The 25,561-nt window shown below is 34.4% G+C and overlaps 2 protein-coding genes across 6 annotated transcripts in view; both read left to right on the forward strand.

Moving 5' to 3' along the window:
- SPAG16 (sperm associated antigen 16) overlaps positions 1-2,182 on the forward strand; it is a 1,164,663-nt gene extending 1,162,481 nt beyond the window's left edge. For 4 of the 5 annotated variants that reach the window (XM_019022690.4, XM_055380495.1, XM_055380496.1 and 1 more), the window contains one exon: positions 1,820-2,182. In XM_019022690.4, the coding sequence (XP_018878235.2) occupies positions 1,820-1,995 (176 nt within the window). In that variant the 3' untranslated portion in view covers positions 1,996-2,182. The remainder of the gene's footprint in view (positions 1-1,819) is intronic. The other variant, XR_008677798.1, reaches the window with a different exon arrangement.
- Positions 2,183-2,732: 550 nt separating this feature from the next.
- The window catches only part of VWC2L (von Willebrand factor C domain containing 2 like), a 167,891-nt gene continuing 145,062 nt past the window's right edge, over positions 2,733-25,561 (forward strand). The window contains exons 1-2 of the mRNA XM_004033162.4: positions 2,733-3,465; positions 5,792-6,261. Of these exons, the coding sequence (XP_004033210.1) occupies positions 5,872-6,261 (390 nt within the window). The 5' untranslated portion in view covers positions 2,733-3,465; positions 5,792-5,871. The remainder of the gene's footprint in view (positions 3,466-5,791; positions 6,262-25,561) is intronic.

A 25,561-nucleotide genomic window follows, 5' to 3' on the forward strand; every position in this document is an offset into this window, starting at 1 on the left:
GGGAAAGTCACAAACAGCAATTGCCTATAGAGTGAGGTTGTAAGTGAAATCCATATGTAATGCCTCTGTCAGCAAAGACTTAGTAGAAAATGGTTTATAATAAATATTCACATCTGCTGCTTTGGACACTCTAATCCATCCTAAGGATCTTTGCTGTGTCAGGTTTTGTTCTAGATGAAGAAGCCCAGTAGTTATAAAGGTTTGCAAATAGGCTGTATTTATCATGGTTAGCTTTACTTTTATAACTTTTCTCTGTTTTAGAGGTATTCATGATGTTTGGGGGTAAAATTTGTGATTAAATATTTCACTATAGCTTTTATGGTGATATAATTCTAGAATTCTTATTATAAAATGGACCAATGTTATTTTCACAATATATCACTTACCTAAAATCTGTCAAGAAGGCATCATTGATAACAATGCTATGCTGGCTGTGGAAAGCAATGGCTAAAAGCCCAGGCTCTGGATTCGAAGTGCTGTGATTAAATGCTAGCTCCTTCTATACCTAGGGTGTCATTGTGAGCAAGTTACTTCGCCTTTCCAAGCCTCTATTTCTTCACCTACATAGAGGAGGCATTTTTTAAATAACAGATATTTAAGCATTTTTAAATAGTACTAACTATTTAAAATACAGATAAATAGTACTATTTAAAATATTAAATAGTTAATACTATTAATACTAACTAATATATTAGTTAATACTATTAGTACTATTTAAAATATTAGTTACTACTATTAGTACTAACTTTAAAATATTAAATAGTTAATGCTATTTTCTTTATCATTAGATTAGTGTAAGGATCATATGGAATTATCCATATCAAGCACTAAATATAAGGATCATATGGAATTACCCATATCAAGCACTAAATATAGTATCTATCACATTAAAAGAGTTTAATAAATTTTAAATGTTATTACTGAAACAATAATATGCCTTCTAAGTATGATTAAATAATCACATGGATAGTACTAATGTCATACTTATTTACACTAAGTACTGAGCTTATGTAAACATATCCTATTGTTTTACTTAACTCCAAGTCCCATGATAGTTTGTTACTGGACTTCCTTAATAAAAATATTAATTAAAATTGGATCCCTGATTTGTTTTCACTTTGAGGAAATGAGCCACTAAAAAATGTATGATACAAAAATTATGCAAATACCCTGTGCTGTATTTAGCCATCTTATGTAAAAAAAAAATTAATTTATCAAAATTTGAATTCTAAGCTAGAATAAAAACTCCCAAGTCATTTTGAAATGGAAGTATTTATTTCCACTTCAGCTTCAAAAAAATATTTGTTGAGTTCATGAGTATCACAATTTTTAAAGCAGGAATGTATATTGAGTTGTAAGTAATGATTAACATAATTATTATAAATAAGTTTAAAGAAGAATACAAATGTTTTCCATAAATTTTGAAAGCTATGCCTTTTAAAACTTTCTAACATATAATTTATTTGAAAAAGAAAGTTGCCTTGCATAGTTGCTTTCAATCTCATCTCCTCAAAATGCTTTATTAATCACAAATATAAAAGAATAGTAGGACGTTTGATGAAATCTGCATATAAAGGAGGTAGACCATTAGGCTCTATGTCCCAATTAGAAAATTTTATAATGTAATTATTGATGTGTCTTAATTTTGACTCAACTTATTTCTTATACCTACAGGAGCTACTGCATATTTAATAACTGACCCCTAACACAGAATGATAATTGAAAAAAATAGAATGCTTCATTGCTTATAAACTGTGAACACTTGAAATAAAACTTTGATTCATTCTCTCTCTCTCTCCTCTCTCTCTGTCTCCCTCAGGTCGAGTTTTGGCTCAGGCAAGTGGCAATGGTGTTATCCATTTGCTAGATCTTAAATCTGGGGAGATTCACAAATTGATGGGCCACGAAAACGAGGCACACACGGTTGTGTTTTCTCACGACGGGGAGATTCTCTTTTCTGGAGGCTCTGACGGCACAGTTCGAACGTGGTCTTGACCGTCAGCACATCCCGCTGCAGAGGGCATTCCCTTTAAGGCTTGAAAATGCCTCCTGTAGTCCCAAACCAGCAAATAACTGGTTAAATGTGCCAGCAGGTAACATTTACAGTCTGCTTTAAAACATGCTTTGGACATATATTTTAGTGCTCATACTGTTACTAATAAAAAAAATAACTTTATGCTCACCCATTTGTGTCAGGGTCTTTTTTCTCTCTCATTTTGATAAGAATTTAGAGACACGGCATCTTTGCTAGGGGTTTTGAAAGAAACAGCTTTACAATGACGCCTAATGACAGACTAGATGAATTACAGGAGATTGATTTTTAATGTTAGAGAACAAACTGCAGGAAAACCTGGCTACTTTAAAAAAAAAAAAAAAATCAGATCCAAGCTGCAGGAAGACCTGAAGTTTAATCGTGCAGCACCAGGGAAGTCTTTCTGCCACCAAAGGGTCAAATAGAATCGACGAGCATACGTTTTCACAGATTGTTTGACAATGATTATGCTTTATCTATTAATAATAATTGGGGACTGCAGATGGCTTAAATCTAAATGCAAGCCTCTTCCGGAACTTTCATCTCGGCAGCCCATCCAAGAACGCGTTAGGTATACAATTTTATAGAAAAAAAATTAATTGTAATTTCAATGCAAATAAGTATCTCGCACGTAGAATGTCTTTACCCCTCCTAATGCACGCATCCGCTGTATAAAGTGCGACTGCTTGGAGAGCACTCTAGACTCGTCTAAAGCAGCTCTGGGATTTCGACAGAGCTGGGCTCAGAAGCCAGTTGTTGGCGCTGTCCGTGGTGCTGAGGAATTCCCGGCTGCCGGCAGAATGAGCTCCAAATCAGCAATCTGCAAACTGCTCTTACTGATGCAGAAACCCAGCTAAAGTTGCTCCTTTCCTTCACATCCACAGTTAGTATTCTCCGGTGTGTAAGAGGGGATTCAAGCAACATACTGTGGACGATGGTGATGGTATTGCCAGCGGAGTGGGCTTTAAGCTACAGCATGCTGTTGCTGTTTGTGATCCTCAGAGCCTAGCCAAATCACCTCTACTGCCGTAGCAAACACTGTGTAAGTGAACTCATGTGTGGAGGAGGCGTAATCAGCCGGGAAATTTCATAGAAGGATCTAAGAAAATGCTAAAAATAAGTTCAACATGATTCTGCTACTGGGGTCTGGATTTCTACAGGACCAGCATTGCTTCTTGCTTTGAATTCTGAAGACAGGTCCAAAGCAAATTTCTTATATGTGTCTGCTGTGTTTCTTTCTGGAAGGGCGGGAGACTGCTTCTTTACTGTGTTTTGAAATGGGAGGTAGAGAGAATGGATTGCCTTTAATTCATGCCTAAAAAATATATTCTTTGGGTAATTAAAGAGGAACTGCTTTCTTAAAACATACCTGACCTTTTAGTTCATTTTGGGCTGTGACCCCTACCACCACCATTAACCTCCAGAGTGATTAGGTAAGTGTATCTTATGACATGAATTATGTTTGTTTTCTCAAAGAAATAGATGCAGTCATTTTAAATCATCTGTAGCAATATGGGGAGGGGGGGGAAAGTTAAGCTGGGAAGTGATCCTCAGTTTAGCAGTGCTTGCTTTCTTTTTAAAAATCTTCAGATAAACATTACATTTGATTTATCCCATGTTTCTTCTCTTAAATAGTATCTTAAACTGTACTAGGGCAGCTCAATTATGAAGGCTTTTTTTAAAAAAAAATAGCCTAAGAACTTTGTTATATTGAAAATAAAATCTTTTTTACCACTCAGATTTTAAGATATATTTCATATAATAAAAACATATTTAATGTTTATATAAAGTAGATATTACATTCCTATTTTTACCTCTAAGTTTACATTTACCATAACCTAACACATTAATGCCTACCTGTGGCTTACAAAGAGATCATTTTCTGCCTATGTCTCTTTGAAGCAGAATCATATGTGTATTTTATATGGCTTATCTTGCATGCATTGACAGATATTGCTGGAATATTATAAGGAAGCACAGTAGCTTTCTTTTCCTCCAAGATAAACTTTCTAAATATGTGATGTATAAATGCTTGCTTTAATTAGTAAATTATATTTATGCTTTTTCAGAAGCTTCTGTTATGTTTGTTATCTCTGTAGTAATTTGAGAGAAAAAAATGCTTTGTCAAAGGGAGCTTCCAGATTCTCAAGTAGAATTATAGGTTTGCATTTTCTTGTTCTGTCATGACTCATTATTTTTGACATATTTTATAAGAAATCATCGGCTTTATTACCTACCCAAAGGGAATTCTAATATCAGAGGATATCAGAGGAATTCTAATATCAGCTTTCTCCGGAAAGAGGGCATACTACCTTCCATTTTACTATTACTAGAACTTGTATATCTACCTTAAAATGCAAATATAATAGTTTATGAAGTTTCCTAATGTCATCTTTATCTTAAGTTATCGTCTGTATATGTTGGACTGAAAAGAGATGGTTTATCATTGCTCTTAATATAATCTGAAAATAAACCAATGTATAACATTTATAACTGACCTGAAAATGTCCTGTATACCATCTTAGTGTTATTGGCATGAAGCCAATAGCATTTAAATAAAAAAATGAGCTATTTGACAATACTTTTTCTTATTTATTACTCCCTAAAGTCACAGTCTCCCCAGAGCCTCTGTGTGATTTAGTTATTCTAAATATTTAAATAAGAGCCCACTCCCAACACTTCACATCAAGCACCAATACTAAGTGGAGTTTACAAGAGTCAGTGTCACAAAATTAATAAGGCATATTTTCTATGAATGGTTAACACTTAATTATGGTTTTAAGCAACTTCCATAAAGAATTTTATGCTGGCATCTGTGTGCAGATTGTGTACATGTAAATATTTTTGACATTTCAAGAGTTATGTTTTCAAGATCTCATAAATTGTATTTATATTATATTGAAAATTTTAATTTAAATAATATTACATATATACTAGATTCAAGTTACTGTGAAATAAATTTATAGATAGATCTTTCCTGCCCACTAGGAGCTTCCTTCCTATGTAAAATAATGTGGACAATAATACAAATAAATTTGTTTTTAACAAACTCTTTTAAGCACATGGAATTCTCTTGTATTATTTATTATTTCCAATTTTCTTTCTCTTAATCACTATGGAATAGTTATGTTGTTTTTGTTATCAACTATATTTCAAAAATCCAGACTCATGTTCACTTAAACAGGTAACTGATGTTGACACCATTGTCGTTCTTTAATTATGGGCATAAATAAGTAGGAAATCCTTTATAGTAGCTCCTTCCTAAATATAATTTATATTCAACTGTTGGTTTATTCCATTTCCTTTAGAATTAGATTTTTTTCTCACTAATCTCTTGAGTTGACACAGATAATTATAACATATGTTCCATCACTGACTAGTCCGGTTTAAAGAATAATAGAAAATGTGAGTTCAAATATTCTTGAGCTATTTGTAACTTACTCCTTGTGATCACATTTTGGGGCTCAGTAAAACCATTTCTTTGCAATTTAGATAAAGCTAGACCTATGAAATTCAGAAGGAAAATTCAAGCTGAAGGTTCCTATGTAAAATAATCCAAAAGGACAAATTTTAATGCATATATTGCTAAGTATAAACTCTCCAAACCTCACAATAAGGCATAGATAGTTGCATGAACTTAGTCTATTTGAGGACTTAGTATCTTCAAATTGATCCCAAACAGTTTAAGAGCGTGGGCTTAAATGAATCTATCTTCACTTTATATATGTCAAATTATTCTTTTTAAATATTTATTTTCAGCCTACCCCTCTTGTATTCCCATGGAAGGAGCTGAGTATATTTAATATTAGGAGCACATCCAGAAGTCTTTGAAGAGGGGGATGGCTCTTCATATTCATGAAGCTTGCATACTTCTGTTGGTCATCCCTGGATTGGTCACCTCTGCTGCTATCAGTCATGAAGACTATCCTGCTGATGAAGGTGACCAGATCTCCAGTAATGACAATCTGATCTTTGATGACTATCGAGGGAAAGGGTGTGTCGATGACAGCGGCTTTGTATACAAGTTGGGAGAACGATTTTTCCCTGGGCATTCCAACTGTCCATGTGTCTGTGCTCTAGATGGACCTGTTTGCGACCAACCAGAATGCCCTAAAATTCACCCAAAGTGTACTAAAGTGGAACACAATGGATGCTGTCCTGAGTGCAAAGAAGTAAAAAACTTCTGTGAATATCACGGGAAAAATTACAAAATCTTGGAGGAATTTAAGGTATGCGTTACCCTCCATATTTATTGAAATATCAACTTTTCATACCACGTGCTTAGTACATTGCTACATTAAAGTCAGAGTTGGAAAAATGTACTTTAAAATTTCCCTTTAAATTATACAATTTGATTCTAATTACCATAAGTAGCACCATGGTCAACAAATGGCCAATTGGTTTGTTGATCATATTTGTTAAGTTGCACAATAACCTTTATTTTTTTCCCCAGAAGTATTTGGGGCATACCTAACACCTTTTATTTTTGCCCTTAAACATTTCTTCTCTGTTATTACCAAATATGTTTTCTGATGGGAACAATTTTGTGTATAGTGTATGTGTCTCCTAAATTAATTTTTTAATTGTGTCAGTTTTGTGTGTTGCTTATTAGCCTGTATTTGAAGTCATTTAACAATATAGTCTAGAATTATTTGTTTATTGTGTGGAAAAGCTACAGAGATACACTTCTTAGCTGTGGTCCTCATATTAAGAAAATGCATTGGGCCTACTTGTTGTCAAGCAAGATCCCCATTCTGTTCTCTGCTCGCTGGATTTTTTGCTTACAGGATTCCACGGAGAACTGAATCTTTATCACAATCCATGTAAAGAGTAGTAAAAAAGACTGTAATTTTTTTCAGCCTACATGGTATTTTTTAGTTTTTCTTTTATGCTTGCGTCATATTTTCAAAGTAGCTTAGAGTTCATTTTTATCCCTTATTGAACTTTCTTTTCCCCAATGGCTAGTTTTAATTGGGATATCCTACAAGCCTGATCTGAACCCTGAAGGTATGAATACATGAAAAATGTCCACCTTAAATGTAATGGCAGTTTGTGCCTGGAGTGTCTGTCATACTGATGGCTTTATATAAAATGTTCCCATTTCATCTAACCAAGTTCTGTGATGAGGTGCTCAGAACCTTAGAGGTAAAAGCAGATATAGCTAGTTTTCAGTGTGGGTGTTTATGTATGAGAGAAGACATTTCCATTATTAGCACTGACCCAACTTCTCTCACCACAAGGGTCAAATGGTGCCAGAAATCAGTATGTAGAAAAAAGGTCTCAACTGATCATCATTAGCGTAATCTGTGTATTCATAGTTAATTGTATTTAGTTCGTTATTAACCTGGAATGAACCAGGTTATGGGTTCAAGCCAGTTCTGATTTACCCAAGAATACCCAGTCATTGGAACTAGATTCCTTAGGACAAAAGGGAAATTTTAATTATGACATTCAACTTCCTTAGACATGTTATTCTCGACTTTTGTCTTTCGTGTATTATTTTATTGCACAAAATTAAGAAGTAAAAGCATGAGAGTCTAGTAAAAGTATCATTGTTGACACCAAATAATAGTTGAGAGTAGAGTACATTTATTAATGATTTTATGATCTCTAAAATATTGTATATATTTTGACATTACCTATTTTTAATTTCATCTTAATGGAAGTAAGTAGAAGTACTCAACACACTTGATTCTAGCAGTCATATCACCCTTTTCTAACCTGCATTTATATCTAGACTAGAATACAAAAGGGTATTGTAGGAACAGCGTTTCATAACTAGCACAAATAAAAACATAAGTTTCTGAGATTTATATAATTTGGTAATCTGTATTTAATAAAGAAAATATTGTCTAACTTAACTCACTATTGAAAATGCTATAGTTTTCCCTCTATTTATTAGATTTCACTACAAAGATCATAACTATGTTACCGTGTCAAATAATATAGAGGTATTTAAAGAAAAAGTCAATAATTTCTGTACCCCTTCTAGTTATAACCCTACTATAATCTAATTAATCCCTACTACTTCTTTCCTAATGTATGATCCATTAATATGCACAGCTTTTTCACCTGGCTCTTTGTGTCATAAAATATTTGATGTGATTTTTAAAATAATAGTTATCACTTTTTTTAACAAGAATTTAGAGTCATAAAGAGTTTTAGAGACTATATAGGGCAAATGTGTCAGAATGAGAAACTGAGACCAAAAAAGTACAAATTACTTATCCAAAATTGTCAAGTTATTTACCTTAATTCTAAATGCTGCCATTCTAACATACTATATGATCTCTCAAAGCAGTTTGTCACTAAGGTCAGATAGACTTGGATTCGAATCCCAAATTCATCACTTGGATATAAATTTTTGAATGGAGTTCTTAAACTTTTTGATCCACAGTGGTATTGACCATAAAATAGCCACTGTAATAATCACTTTCCTTAGGAGGAGAGGTTGGAAATTCTTAATAACATATAATTTCTCTGAAGTCAGTAACTTTGTGATGACGGGTACACAATAGGTATTAAATAAATGATTGTCCCCTCCTTCTTAACTCTAATATCCAGGGATTTACTCTAAATTCTAAATTCCTCTATGGCTTTGCCTACATTTTATAATGAAAGTTCAACTTTAAAAGACTTTCAAATGAAGAATTCTCATACCTTTTTAAAATGCTCTACTTATCCCTATGAACCATGTAACTCTAAGTAAATATTAGCCATAATCTGTTATCTTGATTCTCTTCCAACTCAGCTTGCAAGGAACAAGTCATTAATTATTAAAGATGCATAAAACTTTCATATAATAATGTTGATATGTCAATTAGGGAGGTTGTATTATGAGATATTCTTCGCATAAATATATTCATCCAACAAGCATTTATCAGACTGTTCAGTAGATAAGATACTGTAGACGTACTTAAAATTGAAAGTAGGATATCTAGAAACCAAAATCTCTGCTCACAAGAAAGACATGATCGATGTGAAGAGAGAAGGGGGAAAAAGCAGGTAAAAGTTAAGTATATGATTATGAAATCCCAATATAACTCCCAAGAGATTGTGATGGCAGAAGCTTACCAAAATAGTATGAGGCTTGGTTAAGCAAGAGATTTGTCTTCAGGATGCTAACCCTATACATCTTGTAGAGCTGCCTGTTCTTCAAGAAGTACTTGAAATTGATCTGGGAAGACTGAAATTCCAAAGAGGAAACTGCCAGAGCAAAATCAGAGATTGGGATGAATACAATCTGCAAAGAGGAGGGAGATGGGTATAATTGGAAGCTAGATATGACTAAAATGCTATCCTAGTAAGAGGCAAATTCAGATATGTGTCGGTGGAGAGTGGATGGAAGGGCCTTGAATACTGGGCCAAAATATTTAGATTCATCTGAAGAATAATAGGAAACAAAATGCGGATTGTTCTGTACATAGATGACCTAGTTAAACATAAATAAAAATGAATGTCCTATATCCAAGCACAGAATTGAATAGAAGTAAAGAGAAGCTAATAGTGGAGGAAGGAAGTCTGTTGCAGAAAAAAAGAGAATGAGGTGCACAAGCACAAAGACATTCAGGACAGTTTTCAGGGTAAAATCTAATTTCCCTGCTGTAGCCTAGATTCTACTCATCAACCTCTCCAAATCCCTCAAACTCTTGGTGGCTTTTCTTCCCTGTGTGTTTGCACTGCTGTTCCACAGTATGGAACACTTTTTCAACATTGCTCCCTGTTTAAATCCTACCGGACCACTTCAAGGCTCCATTTAAATCTCACCTCAACTGGAAACCCCTCTCTGTCTGTCCTACCTCATGTCTCCCACACTGTATCACTCCTTCCATATGTTCCCACGGCCTGCTATACACACCATCACTACAAGAACAGTAACTGTTGTCTGATACTGTGAAGAGCTTTATGTATATTATAACACATTTTATTTTACAATAACACTGTGAGAATTATACTTTTATTAGCACTGTTTTACAGATAAGAAAACTGAAGCAGCAGAGTGTAAGTAACTTGTCCAAGACCATACAGCTGGAAAGAGGAAAAAGTAGGACTCCAAGCCAGGCAGCTTGGCTGCAGAATCTAAGCTCCTCACCACTTCTAGTGATCTACCCCACAGCAATAATGTAATACATCACACTGCAATAATATTAAATCATGTAAAATATAATATGAAATAATATCACATGAAACCACTCGTCTCTTCCATTAGTCATTGAACCCTTTGAGGCTAGCAACACTGTTTTCTTTTTTCTTTTCCCCTCTATTCCCAACACCGTGTGAGCTACGTAACAGTCATTTAATACCTTTTTTGATGAATAGCATACCAGGTCAAATTGTAATCAAACCTATAGGATAAAGAAGTTAGAATTTCTTTAGAGTGATTTAGTTTCTGTTTATGTGTTGATCTCTTCATTTTAATTAAAGAAGCACTGAAAGTTGAGACAAAAAATGCTCTTTGGGCAGTTAAAATGACACACATTGTTCTCTTATGATAAGAGTGCCTATTTTCATCCTGCCTTTACTTTTCTTCCTCTCTCAACCCCTTCCTCACCAAGGGTTGTCTTGGATTCTGTCTCCATCCCACCATCGCAATGACTACCCAGTGTTTTAGCTGTACTGTCTCACCCTATGCAGTTGTAAATCATAGGTCACACTTCAATATTTTCTGATCACCAAATTCAAATGTAAATTGATCCACATGTGTCACCTGATAGGAAAACTGATGTCATTTATAAAGGTTATGGGATTTTTGTGGGGTTTTTATTTCATTTACTGATGCAAGCTTTGAAAATGAATCTCTCTATTCTTTTTGAAAACTCTAAATTCTCCATGGTTCTGGTAATATTGTATTAAGATAAAGGTCACTGTATAGTAGGTTCTCTCATCTTTCTTTTATGTGCACCCCGGCAATATGACACTGGAATCTACTTTTTGAGAAATAAAGCATATAAATAATACATTATAATAGCAGTTTCTACCAGAAAAAGTTTATTGGAAATGTAGGCTTAACTATCTTATGCTGAGTTTCTCAAAGGAAGAAATAATTTCTTATTTTGCTCAGTATTTTTATAACTCTGATTCTGCTAGAATTAGCTTTTTTGACTATTTCCTTATACTTTAGAACTTGTACTGATTTATTTGTAGGTCATACACTGAAGGTTATACTACATGTAGCTGAAAGAAACCTTTCAGCTTTTGCATAGCTTGTTTTATTTTAAAGTGATTTTCTGCAGTCAATTCCCAGTGTCCCTAATTCAGGATTTGGATTTGCCCAAGATCAGCTCTTCCCTGCTGACACTGACCTTTGTGTTTTTCCCACTATGGGCCAAAGACAGTGGACCAGGTCTCTGAATTCTATATTTGAAAGGTGCGGTGTGAATATTTTTTCAAGTCAAACGTCTTATGGGTTTGTTGTTGCTTTTATAAAAATGAGCATGTTTTCATGATGCCAAATTTTTGCCCTAAATTTTATACTTAATATTTAAATCTCAAGAGAATAAAAGGGGACCCACCTGGCCAACATGGTGAAACCCTGCCTCTACTAAAAATACAAAAATTAGCTGGGTGTGGTGGCGGGCACCTCTAGTACCAGCTACTCGGGAGGCTGAGGCAGGAGAATCGCTTGAACCTGGGAGGTGGAGGCTGCAGTGAGCAGAGACTGCGCCACTGCACTCCAGCCTGGGCAACAGAAGGAGACTCTGTTCCAAAAAAAGAAATAAGAAAATTAAGCCGTGGGATTATTTTGCCAAGTCATCACACTCATAAAAATTGTTGATGCCAATTTGGATTTAGAATTGATTTGCCCTTTAATGGGTATATTCACACAGAGATAAAAATTTCAACCTTCTCATTAATAGGTGCCACATTATTAATGTCCAATATTGTAAAATTAAATCTGTAAAAAACGTTTGAGTGGGAAGAATTTTGGAATTCAGGTTTGGGAGAGTCATTTGACATCTAGTTGTTTTTTTAATATGGAGAAGAAAATGGAAGGCAACATGTTCTAGGAGCTGAGGACCAGACTTATGAAAGAACAGGGAAAACCAGAGGCTGTAGAGATATCTCAGTTGAGGGGACTAACAGGTAGGTAACACTTTTCACAGCACAATTCACTGCCCCTTGCCTACTTACCCACCTGCCATTGCACGAGTGTCTATGAAAAGCACAGGAACTAAGTCAGATGTTTACACAAGGCAAAGGAGTACAAAAAGCATATATTTGAAGTATGAAGCCTGTATTTATTTTAATAACAGAGAAATCGGTGGATTATGAGAATAGAGGTGCAGTTTTTAAAGAATTTTATACAAAAGAGGGTTTTCATTTCTCAACAAATGGGTAGTGGAGTCACCAGGGGCATTTTTAAGATACTATCCCAAGAAAGAACTAGAAAGCATCATGATTTTATGCGGCAAAGATAATTGGGGATCTTTGTAGAGAGGTTGAGAAGATTAATTCCATAATTATTGGCTCTGCAAAATGCAGTTTCTGTTTTGCTGAGCATGTTGTGGCTTTTAACATTAAAATGGCTTTGAGTGAGTTAAAAGGAATGCCTTCCCCTTTCAAGTTGCTACAAAATAACAGTGATTGAGACCTTACTGTTGCTTATCTGAGGCTCAGCCTCAGCATGCAGAATGAGTGGTTTCAAAGTGGATATTCTCAATGGGGGATTCCCATCTTCGTAAGTAACTGGGGAACCTTTACGTAATTTTTATACTCTTTGAGTAATTTCATTCCAGAGATTAGAAGTCAATTTTATTAAAAAATCTATAATGTTCACTGCACACTTTTTGCACCCCCAAAAGTACACTAAAAGTTTTTTGCACTCACAGAAGTACATGAAATCTAGGAAAAAATCTACTTTTAAAATAATTTTTCTTAAAAAATTGCATTGATAAGTGAGTGTTATCCTTTTGATATTAAGTACTTTCTAAAATAGAGTAGAATTATAAGAATAAATTGCTTCCAAATTAATTCCCAAAGGAGTGAAATAGCTCATTGACAGTCAGAACTACAGTCTCTTACTTTACATTTTAAGAGAATTGATGGTCAGCTAGCCCTTTTGTTAGTTATATATAGGAGTAGTTTTTCATACTCACTTACCAATATTTATTGCTGTCCTTCATATTGGAAGATGCCGCTGTTAATGGTGATAACTGTGTGACAAGCATGACTACCGAGATTTGTGACTGGGCTTCTGTGCCGTGTGCACATTGGGAGATCGGCGTTGATTTGCAGCCACATCTGAGATTTGCGGAGCTTGTCACTGTTAGTGACTACCCCAGACTTGAGGTCAGTCATCAGTAGTTTACAGACATGATTGCCCATTCCTTACTGACTCACCCACATTGAGAGAAGATGAAGCTGAAAAAAAGAATGACCTGGTAGTCTCCCTTCCAGATTTTAACTCCAACTGTACAAGGTTTTGGATACGTTAAAAAAAATTGCCTATTTTTAATTGTTTCTCCTCACCAAAAGACAGAATTGGTTAATCGGGTGATATTAACAAGCATAATTTTTTTCTATTTCCTACATCTTATTTCATAACACAGGCCTACATATCTTTGGCAAATTTTGCAGATTAATTTATAATCTATATAATCTAGATTTTAATTGCTCCATACATGCATTAATTTGTGTGCGTGTGTGTGTGTGTGTGTGTGTTAAACTGGAAGGAGCAAGAGTGTTCTTACTTTAAGAAAATCTTGTTTTAAGATATTAAATCTTTTGTTCCTTCTTCTTAATCCCCATGAACATATTTTCACTTTGTTTTGTTATCCTGCATCTTGATTTATACATCAGGCACTGTGTTTTATGAAGGAAAGCACAAGAAAAACCTATCGGTGTATTTTTTAGTTGTCTTTTAGGGAAGCATTTGAAACAAATAACTAAGAGGAGAGTTGAAGTGATCAATGTCTTTGCTTTCTCAAACAATAGGCATTATTAATTGGGAACTGGCTTATTTTAGAGTCTGTACTTTGGGTTTTATCATCACTACTGATTAGCATCAGTAATTTCAGTCTAACACACTTCCATTGTTGATTTCCTTGCCTCTAGCCTGCTGTAGAGTATATCACAATAAAGCCATCTTTGCAAAGATTTAATGACATCATGGAAAGAGTGAATAAAGTACTAAAGTGACAAGAAAGATCATTCAGCTCCTGAAAAAGTTTTCAGATGACATTATTCTATGGCTGTATAAAGTTGTCTACAGGGTATAAACATGCACTGAACACAACTCTTAATTTTCCCATTATGTCACATAACCATGAACAAAACTCGATATACGTTTATTCTGGCTATAGAATTGATACAATAATGAGACCATATATATCTTATGAAGAATAAATAGTATTGAAGATTTGAAGATTACAATATCACATATCAATTTGTAACAATTACCAAAGCTCAGAAGGTTTTTTTAATTAAACATTATTGGGTTGGGATTTTGAAATAATTTTTGTTTTAGTATTTACCTTTCACTACCATTGTTACATCTTGGTTTGGGATTTTATTTCTAGTATCTGCATTTATATAAATTTTTCTGTTTGTGAAAAGGCAGGCATCATGGTTTCTTTTTTATAGTCTAGGTCCTTTCTACTTTTGAGCGCTGACCATAGAATTTTAGATCTAAAACAGAACTTTGAAATTATTTTATCTAACTCCCTTATTTTAGAGGTGATAAAAGAAAGACTAACAGAAACTTAGTGATAACACACTTCCATTGTGCCAAATAATGGCACAGCTCATTATTTGCAAAAGCAGTATTAATATGTCACTTTCCTGTGATCTTTTTTCTATATTTTACTACCTTCAGGTTTAACAGAAAAATACCAGCTCATTTGCATCTTCTTTTCCAATAAATATGTTGGATTCAATGATTTATCTCAGCCAATTGTCTATAGAAATGTGATATCAGGACCTATCACCATGACAACACAGAGTTACAAGTAGACAAGAACAATAAAATATTGGCACATCAAAAATCAGTCTTTGATACAGATTGAGTACAATTTGTGAAACTAGCCTAAGTTTCCAAAGGCTGTAATAAAAATGAGGCCCATTGTCTAAAACAGAAAAATTATGTAATTAAACCAAACAATATAGGCCAAAATAAAATTAAAATATATTACATTAAACATTACCTATTTATTTTCACTGAGACTACTTTATACTTGGATGTAACAAAGGAGCAAAATTAGCTGTGCTTTCTCATGTATTTTGATGGTTTTAGAAAATGAGGACCCATTTTTTTTTTTCACTTAGCAAACTCTCACCTCTCACTAGATGGCAGGAATGGAGTATGCAAAATAGATGGTATATGCAAAAATCCCTAATTCTGTGGCATTAGAACAACAACAACAACAAAAATCTCTAAACTGGCTGATGATCAATATCACCTAAGGAAGGACTGTTGCAAAAATTCAGATTCCTTGACCTTTCCATCTTAAATTCCAATTTACATCATTTAAATCTATGTTATTCTAAAGTTTCTCAGATTATTATAATTCTCAGTAGGGTTTGGGAATCACTGCTATAATTCAGCCTTTTCTAGATTGTTTTCTAAGGAATACTAGCATCCTGTGTCATTGTTCATAAGGATTTCAGTTATTTTTCATGGTCAAATAAATTTGAGAAACGATGCATCCTTTAACCTCTCTTGGAAATGAGCAGTACACGTTAGTATACTGAGACTACTTGAGCATATTGGAAGGTAGGTTTGCTTGAGAGTTAGTATGTATAGTTCAACAGCTGAGAGCTCAAAAGTGTGGTGAAAATTGGATTTTAAAGCCGGCCCTACCACTTACCAGCCAACTGACCTAGGTACACATTACTTCACCTCTTTTTCTATGTACACATCTATAAAAGAGAGATAATAGTAGACAGTACTTGGCATGCACCACGTGATTTATAAAAGCTACCTGACATTTTTACTACGATTACTATTAATACTAAACTATTTCATCCAGAATTTCACAAATTTATGTGACAGTAGAACACTTTTTTTTCTCAGAACATTTATTAACATCTTAAAGTTCACAAAAGTTCAATGAAACACAGTTTAAGAAATATTTTGCTAATGATTCAAGATAGGCTAATTCCTTTGACTTTTATGAGCAGTTAATGATGAAAATCTATTTTTTCTCAGCTTATCTTTTAATATTTTGTTCTTTGTAAAGTTCCCAAAATAGTATTTAATGCGATTATTTATGGAAATTTATTAATTTGTGTTACAAAAGACAATTTAATTGAAAAATGACTTTTCAAAAAATAGTGGTAATATCAACTAAAAGTAATGGATTCTCTAAGACAAAGGTCAACACACTATGCTCCATGAGCCAGATCCAGTTCACAATCCATTTTATTAATAAAGCTTTATTAAAACACAGCCATGCTCATTCACTTACATATTGTCTATGGTTGCTTTTAGAATATTCCAGGCACTGTATGACCCACAAAATCTAAAATATTTACTATTTGGCCTTCTATAGAAAAGGTTTGCTGATCCTTGCCTAATCTGGAATCAGATATTCTTACCTTTCTACTTCTCTCAAACTGTGCTGTCACCAAATCCTTCTAACTTGCACTCTTGAAGGTTACAGCCGTTTGGGTACTGCTGGATATCAGTTCTCTTTAATCAGTGCGTGGTCTCAGGGATCTCTTTTCACACAGGTAAATTTCAAAAAGCCTGTAGATTTGCCTATTTTAAATGTATACATACTTAACAGCAGGCATGTTCAATCCTATTTCTCTGCATTCCTGACTCAAAAGAGCACAGCTTTGCTCTTTGCACTGATGTATCATAACTTAATAATTTTCCATTTACTGAAAATTCTCAAATAAAACAGATAAAGATTTTTTTTTATCTTTTTATATCCAATGTGTTCTCTTTTGATAAGTCAAAAAGTTATCTTTAATTTAATATAATAGATATATTTAGGATTATATTAAGTGAAAACATGTATACATTATTTCTGCTTACTTAGGTATTCAGTCCATTATTGCGTTTGTAAAATCAGCTTACATACACAATCCATAGTTTGATCCGATTAAATAAATATCCTTTTCATATAGAGAAGCGGTAGATCTTGTGGGCTATACCAAAATATAGAAGACAGAAATCTGACCCTCAAGGTGCGCCTAGTCTATCTAAAGGAATAATACAGGTACCAATGATGACAAGTAGCTTATGGTGACTGCTCTAGGAACTCAGATGAAGAAAGAATTCAGACCGGGCACGGTGGCTCACCCCTGTAAAACCAGCACTTTGGGAGGCTGAGGCGGGCAGATCACCTGAGGTCAGGAGTTCAAGACCAGCCTGGCCAACATGGTGAAACCCCATCTCTACTAAAAATACAAAGATTAGCCTGGCATGATGGTGGGTGCCCATAGTCCCAGCTACTTGGGAGGCTGAGGCAGGAGAATCGCTTGAACCCAGGAGGTGGAAGTTTCAGTGAGCCGAGTTCTGGCCATTGCACACCAGCCTGGGTGATAGAGGGCGGCTTCGTCTCAAAAAAAAAAAAAAAAAAAAAAAAAAAAATTCAGTCTGAAGAACTAAAGGAAGATATGCTAAGAGTGGGGGTTGCAATGCATTAAAAGCAGTTTAGACAAAATTGGAAAGTTTGCAAACATAAAGGGAAAGCTTATTCAGAGAAATGGTGTCAAGCCGAGTGACAAGAGCATAGGGTATACAGAGTTAGAAATAAGAGTGAGGCGGGAGCATGGGACCAATTCACAGCATGAATGCTAGGCCAAGGAGCTTGGGTCAAAGTCTGAACTGAGTAGACAGCCACCAAAGGGCTTAGATCAAAGAAGCAACAAAACTAGATTTGTGCCTAAAACAAATACCAGTAATAGTTGGCAATTTCATTAAGTATCTTGCACATCCATTTCCTTATTAAATTATTGAATCCTAAAATATTTTCACTCCCATTTCACAAATAAGAAAACCAAGATTCAGAGAAATTTGTGCTTTTGTCCTTGTCATATAAATGGAAATTATCAAACTTGGCAAATCAAAAAAGGTCTCCTAACTCTAACTCTAGGGTTTTCTCTCATATCTTACCAGCTTTGATTAATTCACTATGAACATTATGCAAGTAATGTGGTAGAGATAGTGTAGTTTTCATTTTGGGTGTATATATTTCCTACAGTGTTGAATGTGTTCAATTGTAAGTCTATTTCATGTTTAGTCACCTCTTTTTCACAGAAATGTGGCACATTGCTAACATGAGGAAAATTCTTTTCCTGCTTTATAGGGCTTGACTGGTTTCATTTTAAAAAGCTCCCACTGTCAAAAGAAGTATGCTTCTAAGGCACATTCCTATCCGTTTAAAAAACAAACTGCATTCTGAATGCAGTGAGGATTGGCCAGGATTATTTTTGCCAATTTAGAGATTAAAAACAAAATTCTAAATCAGTGAAATATAAATTTTTAAAAAAGAAAATGCAAAACTTGTTAATGATTCTTGCAGTCTTAGAAATGCACACTCTCTAATACTTCACTTATTTTCACACGTTAGCTTTACTGCTCTCTCCTATGTATGACAGAGGAAAAAACAAAATTGTTCAGTGTAACTTTAATTTTCCCCCAACATTAAAAATAAAATCCTGCTAAAATTGCAAACCTTTGACTGCTGAGATGTAGAAAGCTTCATTAGAGACAAAAAGGAGAATCAGAGAATTTTTCTTTTGTTAATGAGACTCTAGGACATTCACACTGAAACTAAAAGATACTTAAATCAAGACTCCAAAACTGTGAGCTAAAGTTACCCTGTTAAAAATCTGTTTTTGGCAAGAATCTGATTAAAGATTGAAGTTTCATCTCTGTAAATAAGAATCTAATTAACTATCTAAAAATACTGTCCAATGCCATTCTCAATCGAACTACAATTTGAGTGCAAACATTGTTGTGTTTTAGAGATGTAACACAGATTGCTTTCAAAACTCTGAAAGATGTACAATTGTCCCTAGGTATACACACACAGAGGATTGGTTCCAAATCCTCTCCAATACCAAAATCTGCAAATACTCTGTAAAACTGTAAGATACAAATTTCTTACATAAAATGGATTAGTATTTGCATATAGCCTATGCACATTGTCCCATACACTTTAAACTATTTCTAGATTACTTATAATTTCAAATACAATGTAAATGCTGTGTAATAGTTCATTATACTGTATTGTTTAGTAATAATGGTAAGAAAAATAGTCTGTAAATGTTTAGTACAGAAAACCATCCATTTCCTTTCCAATACAGTATTTTTGATTCACAGTGGGTTGAATCCATGGATATGAAACCCACGGATATGAAGGGCTGACTGTATGTTTTACAAATTCAACATTTCAAATAATTCATAATGAATATCATTATGCCATAATTTAATAAAAATAAGTTATAACTAATATGCTCCCTTGAGGAATACACAGCCATTGCAAATGGACGAAGAGTGGGGAAGGAAACTCTGATGAAGTTGAAAGCTATGATGGCAATCATAGCCATGTAATCAATGCCACATCGTTTACATGTGCTTTCACATATTATATAGTTTAGTCTCAAAACAATCCAATGAGAAAATTAGAGCACTCTTAATATTTTATTATTAGCTCCATCTTACAAGCGAAAAACCCAGGCTCAAGAGGTTTAAGTAACCTGTCCAAGGTAGAACAGCAAGCTACATTTCATGCCAGGATTTCAGCTGCAAATGTGCTTATTTCATATTATCATATAGCCAAGTTCCACTGGGTGATAGCACTAACAATTTTTATACATGGCTACAAAATTATCACTGCTTCTGCCATACCTTGTCCCAAAGTTATACACTAAAGTAGAGAGGTTTATCAAGAAAGTACTCAGTCAAGATTTTTTAAATTAAAATATGCTTTCATGTTACTGCCCATAAGCCATCTCAATATATTTTTGTGGAATGAGATAAGCTATGAACTAAGCATCAAATAATGAACTATCAAATTCAGTAGGAAATTACTGTTTGGACTTTAGAAATATATTTTAATACCAGCAGTGATAAATCACTTGTTATTATTATATTTTAATTATTCTTTCTTCATAACCTGTCAAAGTATGACATCAGCAAATATAAAATGAAGAAAAAATTTCCATTTTTAGAAAATCTTTGCACACAGACAGTGGCAAAAAAAAAAAAAAAAGGAGTTCCTGAGAAATAATCTGATTGGCACTTCCAATACAAATGGGTTTGGTTGTTCCAGGGTGATAACTCCCATCCCTTAGACCCTAAAAGGTCTTAAATTCAGTGTCATCCACACACGTTTAGCAGGCTGAGTTATGGCTCTTTCTCTTTTCTGTTATCACTTCCTTTCAATGTTTTCTGCAGAATAGGCCAGGTCATATTCATCTCCTATGATTCTTTCAGGCTGTAGAATTCTCCTAGTGATGTACTCTTCCCCAACCATATGTGACCTTGCTTTATTGCTGTTGTAGATGACTGATTCTTTGTCTGATATCAACAATCTCTCCTTTCCAGTGTCAACAGAAAAGTTTTGAAGTTATACAGTTGCTCACTTTTTTCCTGTTGCATAAACGGGCGATAAATGTAGCACCTTCAGCATGAAAATATATGGGTTCTGCTTACAGTACTCAGTTGCTTTGTCAAGGATGTTTTTTATACCAAAGCCAACTGTCAATCCAGCTTGTCAGTGAAGGACTAAGGACGGCTGCTTTTCCTGAGTATTTCACAAGTATAGGTGTGATACTTCATCAAAACCTCGATTTTATATTAAATCCTCAAGTTTTTGTCTATATGTCTGGGCCCTCCTTTGATTATCATAAAGGCAGCTAAATTATCTTTTTCCTCTCTTAAATATACCCTGATATTTCCTTGATAAGCATACTGTGCCTACTTTAAAAAAAATACATCTTTGATTGCAAATAAACAGATATTATTGCTTACATTCTCCTTACCTATTTTTTTAAAATTTACATTTATATGTTTTCTTCATATTTTGGAAAAAGCTGCATTTTATTGTCATGAGACTCCTTGAAAATGTTGAGGAAAAATATCGGTTCTTCACACCATCAGTTTGTTGGTATAGGCAGAATAAAATTATAGGGTTACCTGCCCTTAAATATATACTAAAGTATATTTTTAAAACTTTACAAAAAATTTTTTATTTTATTTTTTATTATTATTTTTCTTTTGAAATGGAGTCTTGCTCTGTTGTCCAGGCTGGAGTGCAATGGCGCAATCTTGGCTCACTGCAACCTCCACCTCCTGGGTTCAAGCAATTCTACTGCCTCAGCCTTCCGAGTAGCTGGGACTACAGGCACCTGCCACCACACCTGGCTAATTTTTGTATTCTTAGTATAGGTGGGGTTTTACCATGTTGGCCAGGCTAGTCTCAAAATCCTGACCTCGTGTGCTCCACCTGCCTCGGCCTCCCAAATTGCTGGGATTACAAGCGTGAGCCGTGCCTGGCCAGGAAGAAAATAATTTTAGGAAAAAAAAATAGAACATTGATAAAATGTCACTGTTGTGTAGCAACAATGACAATTTCAAGAATGAGCAAACTTTTTTTTACTTGATAATTAATAATTACAATTGGGTACTTCATCAGTTGTTTTCCAATCTTCTAATATTTTACTTTAGCTCAGAGTGCATGCAAATAAAAATACAAAGATTAAATCCAGTGGCTAGGTTTTCTATTATAATAGTACTGCCAGTTATTCTTACAGAAAAGGTATTTGTTTTTTAAAAACATCAAAATATGTGTTTACAAATATTTCAACTCTTCTTCTAGATTGCATTTATTGGAGTAGGAGAGATATATAGTTCATCTCGATATACCTTATATATACTACTTTGTATACAATGTATGTTTAATGAATATGCTGAATTTTTTAAAATTAGACATCATATTTCTGAATTGTAGTTTATTACCTACCTAGTTTATTATATCTACATGGGCAAAGCTATGTGCATTCCACAATCATTTCACTAAAATGCTTATGTTTTCAACAAAAATGAAATGTTTTTTGATAGACATGCTGAAAAAATATACTCCAGAATGCATTATCAAAATACAAACTCCACCAGAAAAAGCCAGAGCAGCTACTACTTAACTCATAATGCAGATAATAATACCATGATATACATTTGCTGAGTAACTGAGATGGTTATTTTTAAAAACTCTGTGCATCTGTTTTTTTTTTATTTGCTTCCTCAGTATTAAAATTCTTAAAGAAGTTTCAGCTTGATGTCCATAATTTGATGAGTTACAACCTCAGTGTTCCAAATATGCTCCATTCAGTAGAGCAGATCACTGAAGAGGTCATCACAATCTCATAAGACCAGGAACACTGAGGAGCATTTTAATCAGTGATGCTATGGGTCATCTTTTAGATGATTGTGAATTTTGGTTAAAACCCATTGGATCAGTTGATTATTAGGTGACACCTGTTGCATGCAAATTACTGGCTACGGGAGTGGCAGTGGATGCTAAATACTTTTGCACTTTGTAATTTAATGTATATTTTAATGAAGTGAACAGTGAGATTCCTGACAGGCATCAGCAACTTTGAAATAGAGTCTTCCAATTTTTCATACAGTTTGAAAGTAATGAGATTTGTTCCTTAAAGTGATAAAATTTATGCCATAAATTATCTCCAAAAGAAGAGTGCTTCTAAAAGCTGTATTTTTTCCTTTGTGGAAAAGATTAGATTTTAAATAGTTGTTTAATGGGAGTTTTTTGAAAAGTAAACAAAGATTTTCTTTGATCATTTTTGCTTATTATGAAAGAAATGAAGTACCCCTTGGACTCTGAAGCCTAATATCACTTGATCAGAAGGAAACCCATTTATAGGGTTAGTAGGTATAAACTTGGCTCTTAGAATATATCCCATCTATTTGCGTATCCGTCCCTTCAGCTTTCAACAGTATTCACAGAGAACTTTCTAAGAAACCAGTGTTGTTTTCAGAATATTCAAAATGTGTGTTGTTGGGCTTTGTACTCTATCCCATCCTTTTGGGAAATGGACATGTTTAAAATCAGGACTTGTTCTGAAAAAAAGATTTTCTATTATACTAAATTGTTGTGCTTAATAAGCAACCATTCAAACTGATACACATTATAAAATGAGACTAGCTTTTTCTCAGACCCTTTAGCAATTCCTCTGCATGTACTCTTGTCCAAATTTAGTTAGCAGAGTATTTTCTAGTGCAATAAAAGTCTGTAATCATCTACTGCTAGATAGCCTAGTCAATGGAGTGCTTGAAGATTGACTTACCTGTGATCTGCATGATGAATATTATGAATTTAAAATTACCTTTAGAGGGTGAGTTTATGTACATTGCCATAATGTTGGAACCCAAATAGTTATTTCATGACTCACAGTCGGAAACCTTTTTCCCCAAAGTGCCCATTATAATATTTAAATAAAATACAAACATCTCATTGACTCAAAATCATTTTCATGCATAATGAACACAGATGAAGCCGCCCAGAGATATGGTTTAGCAAATAAGAAAACATAGATTATACATAAATGATTATGCATTTTAGTTAACAAATATTTGTTGAGTATCCATCATGTGCTAAGATGTCTTCTAGGTGCTGAGAATACAACAATGAACAGTATATTATAAGGAGATTAGAATCTATGAGGACAGGAGCAAATTTACCAAAAAAATGTAAACAAATCAATAAGATAGTTTCACAGACTGATGAGAGCTCTGAATGGTTGACATGATGGACAGAGAAGATGAAGGGGCTGGAAGGCCTGAGTCATCAGGGAATACCTCCCTGGGGAGGTGGCATTTGAGTTGACACCTAGATGATGAGACTTCAGGAAAAGAAAATGGGTTCGTTGCTTTTCATTCTTTCATTTTACTTGTTGATTTATAATGACCAGTTTCACCATTCACAGCTACTCTTTATCTGAAGCTTCTAATAACAATTGTGATTTTAGTTGCCTAAACCAATATTTATGAAAGAGTCTCATTTTGCTCTATTAACTATACTGTGTATAGCAGGAAACCCCTTTCTAATCTAGGGCCAGCTGGGACAGCATTTGGAATTGCCATACAAGGTATGTATTTAGGGCCAGGCACAGTGGCTCACACCTATAATCCTAGCACTTTGGGAGGCCAAGGTGGGTGGATCATTTGAGATCAGGAGTTAGAAACCAGCCTGGCCAACATGGTGAGACCCTGTCTTTACTAAAAGTACAAAAATTAGCCAGGCATGGTGGCATGCACCTGTAATTCCAGCTATTTGGGAGGCTGAGGCAGGAGAATCACTTAAACCCAGGAGGCAGAGGTTGCAGTAAGCCAAGATTGTGCCACTGCACTCCAGTCTGGGCAACAGAGTAAGACTCCATCTCAAGAAGAAGAAGAAAAAAAAAAGTATGTATTCAGAGATAGCAGAAATTGCTTAAATGGAGTTCTACATTAGTTATTTAAAAACACTAAGCTGGAGAAATAACAGATTTAAAACAGATATATTAACTGCTCAAACCACCTGATATATATATAGATAGCTAGCTAGCTAGATAGATAGACAGACAGACAGACAGACAGACAGACAGACAGACAGATAGATAGATAGATAGATAGATATAAAATACATAAATATATGTATAAACAAATACATTTGACCTCTAATCCTAATTTCAACTAAAATTTATGAAAAAGTAGTGAGTGAATGTTACTTTATTTTCTAAAGAGTGCGCAGAAATAAAGTGTTCTGTGAGGGTTCTTAGGAGTTTTCTTGTATAAAATTTTAGGATGGTATAATTCAATCACCATACTTACAAATCTCTAGCTGGCAAAAGCCATGTACTAGTCATAATTTTACATGTTCTTCTTTAAAAAATGCTAGTAGAAATAATTTTTCTGGGTACTTCTTTCAGTATTCTCTGTTTCTCTAAGGATAGCTTTATTCTTTAAACTTTGGTTTTACAGGGACATTTTCAGGTTTCATCTATAGTTTTCACATGGAACAACCCAATAAAAGGAAATCTGTAACCAGCTCAATACTTAAGATATAAAGATTTATCCAAAGTACCGTGAGTTTTACACTGTAAATGGGAAGGATTTTTAAAGTTTGAACTTAATGTCAAAGTAACACGCTGCACACTCCTAGTAACTTATTGCTGTTCAAGCAGTATCTTTTTACAAATGCAGGGGCAGGCAGGGGCAATGGAGAAAGTCAAGGTGAGCAAGAGGACAACAATAGTGCCGGAATTGTAAGATGATGAAAGGAAAGAGGCTTGGCAAGTCTGGAGAGGATGGAAAGGGGTTCTAGCTTGAAGTCAATGGGTTACATTTGATTGAGTGTTTACAGTGGGATCAGAGGGGCACAAGGAGGCTTGACATGAGAAAAAGTGCACTAAAATAGAGACAGACCATTTGTAAAAACAATTTAATGAAAACAGAAGAGGAAATCACATGCATATGATAAGGGATTCTGAGTCAGAAACGGATGGCGTACAGTACATAAATAAAGCCAAGTTCAGGGCCGGGTGAGAAGCCACCAATGATTAATGTGATGTTTT

This window comes from Gorilla gorilla, chromosome 11 (genome assembly GCF_029281585.2).
Source record: "Gorilla gorilla gorilla isolate KB3781 chromosome 11, NHGRI_mGorGor1-v2.1_pri, whole genome shotgun sequence".
In the NCBI taxonomy this organism is placed as follows: Eukaryota; Metazoa; Chordata; class Mammalia; order Primates; family Hominidae; genus Gorilla; species Gorilla gorilla.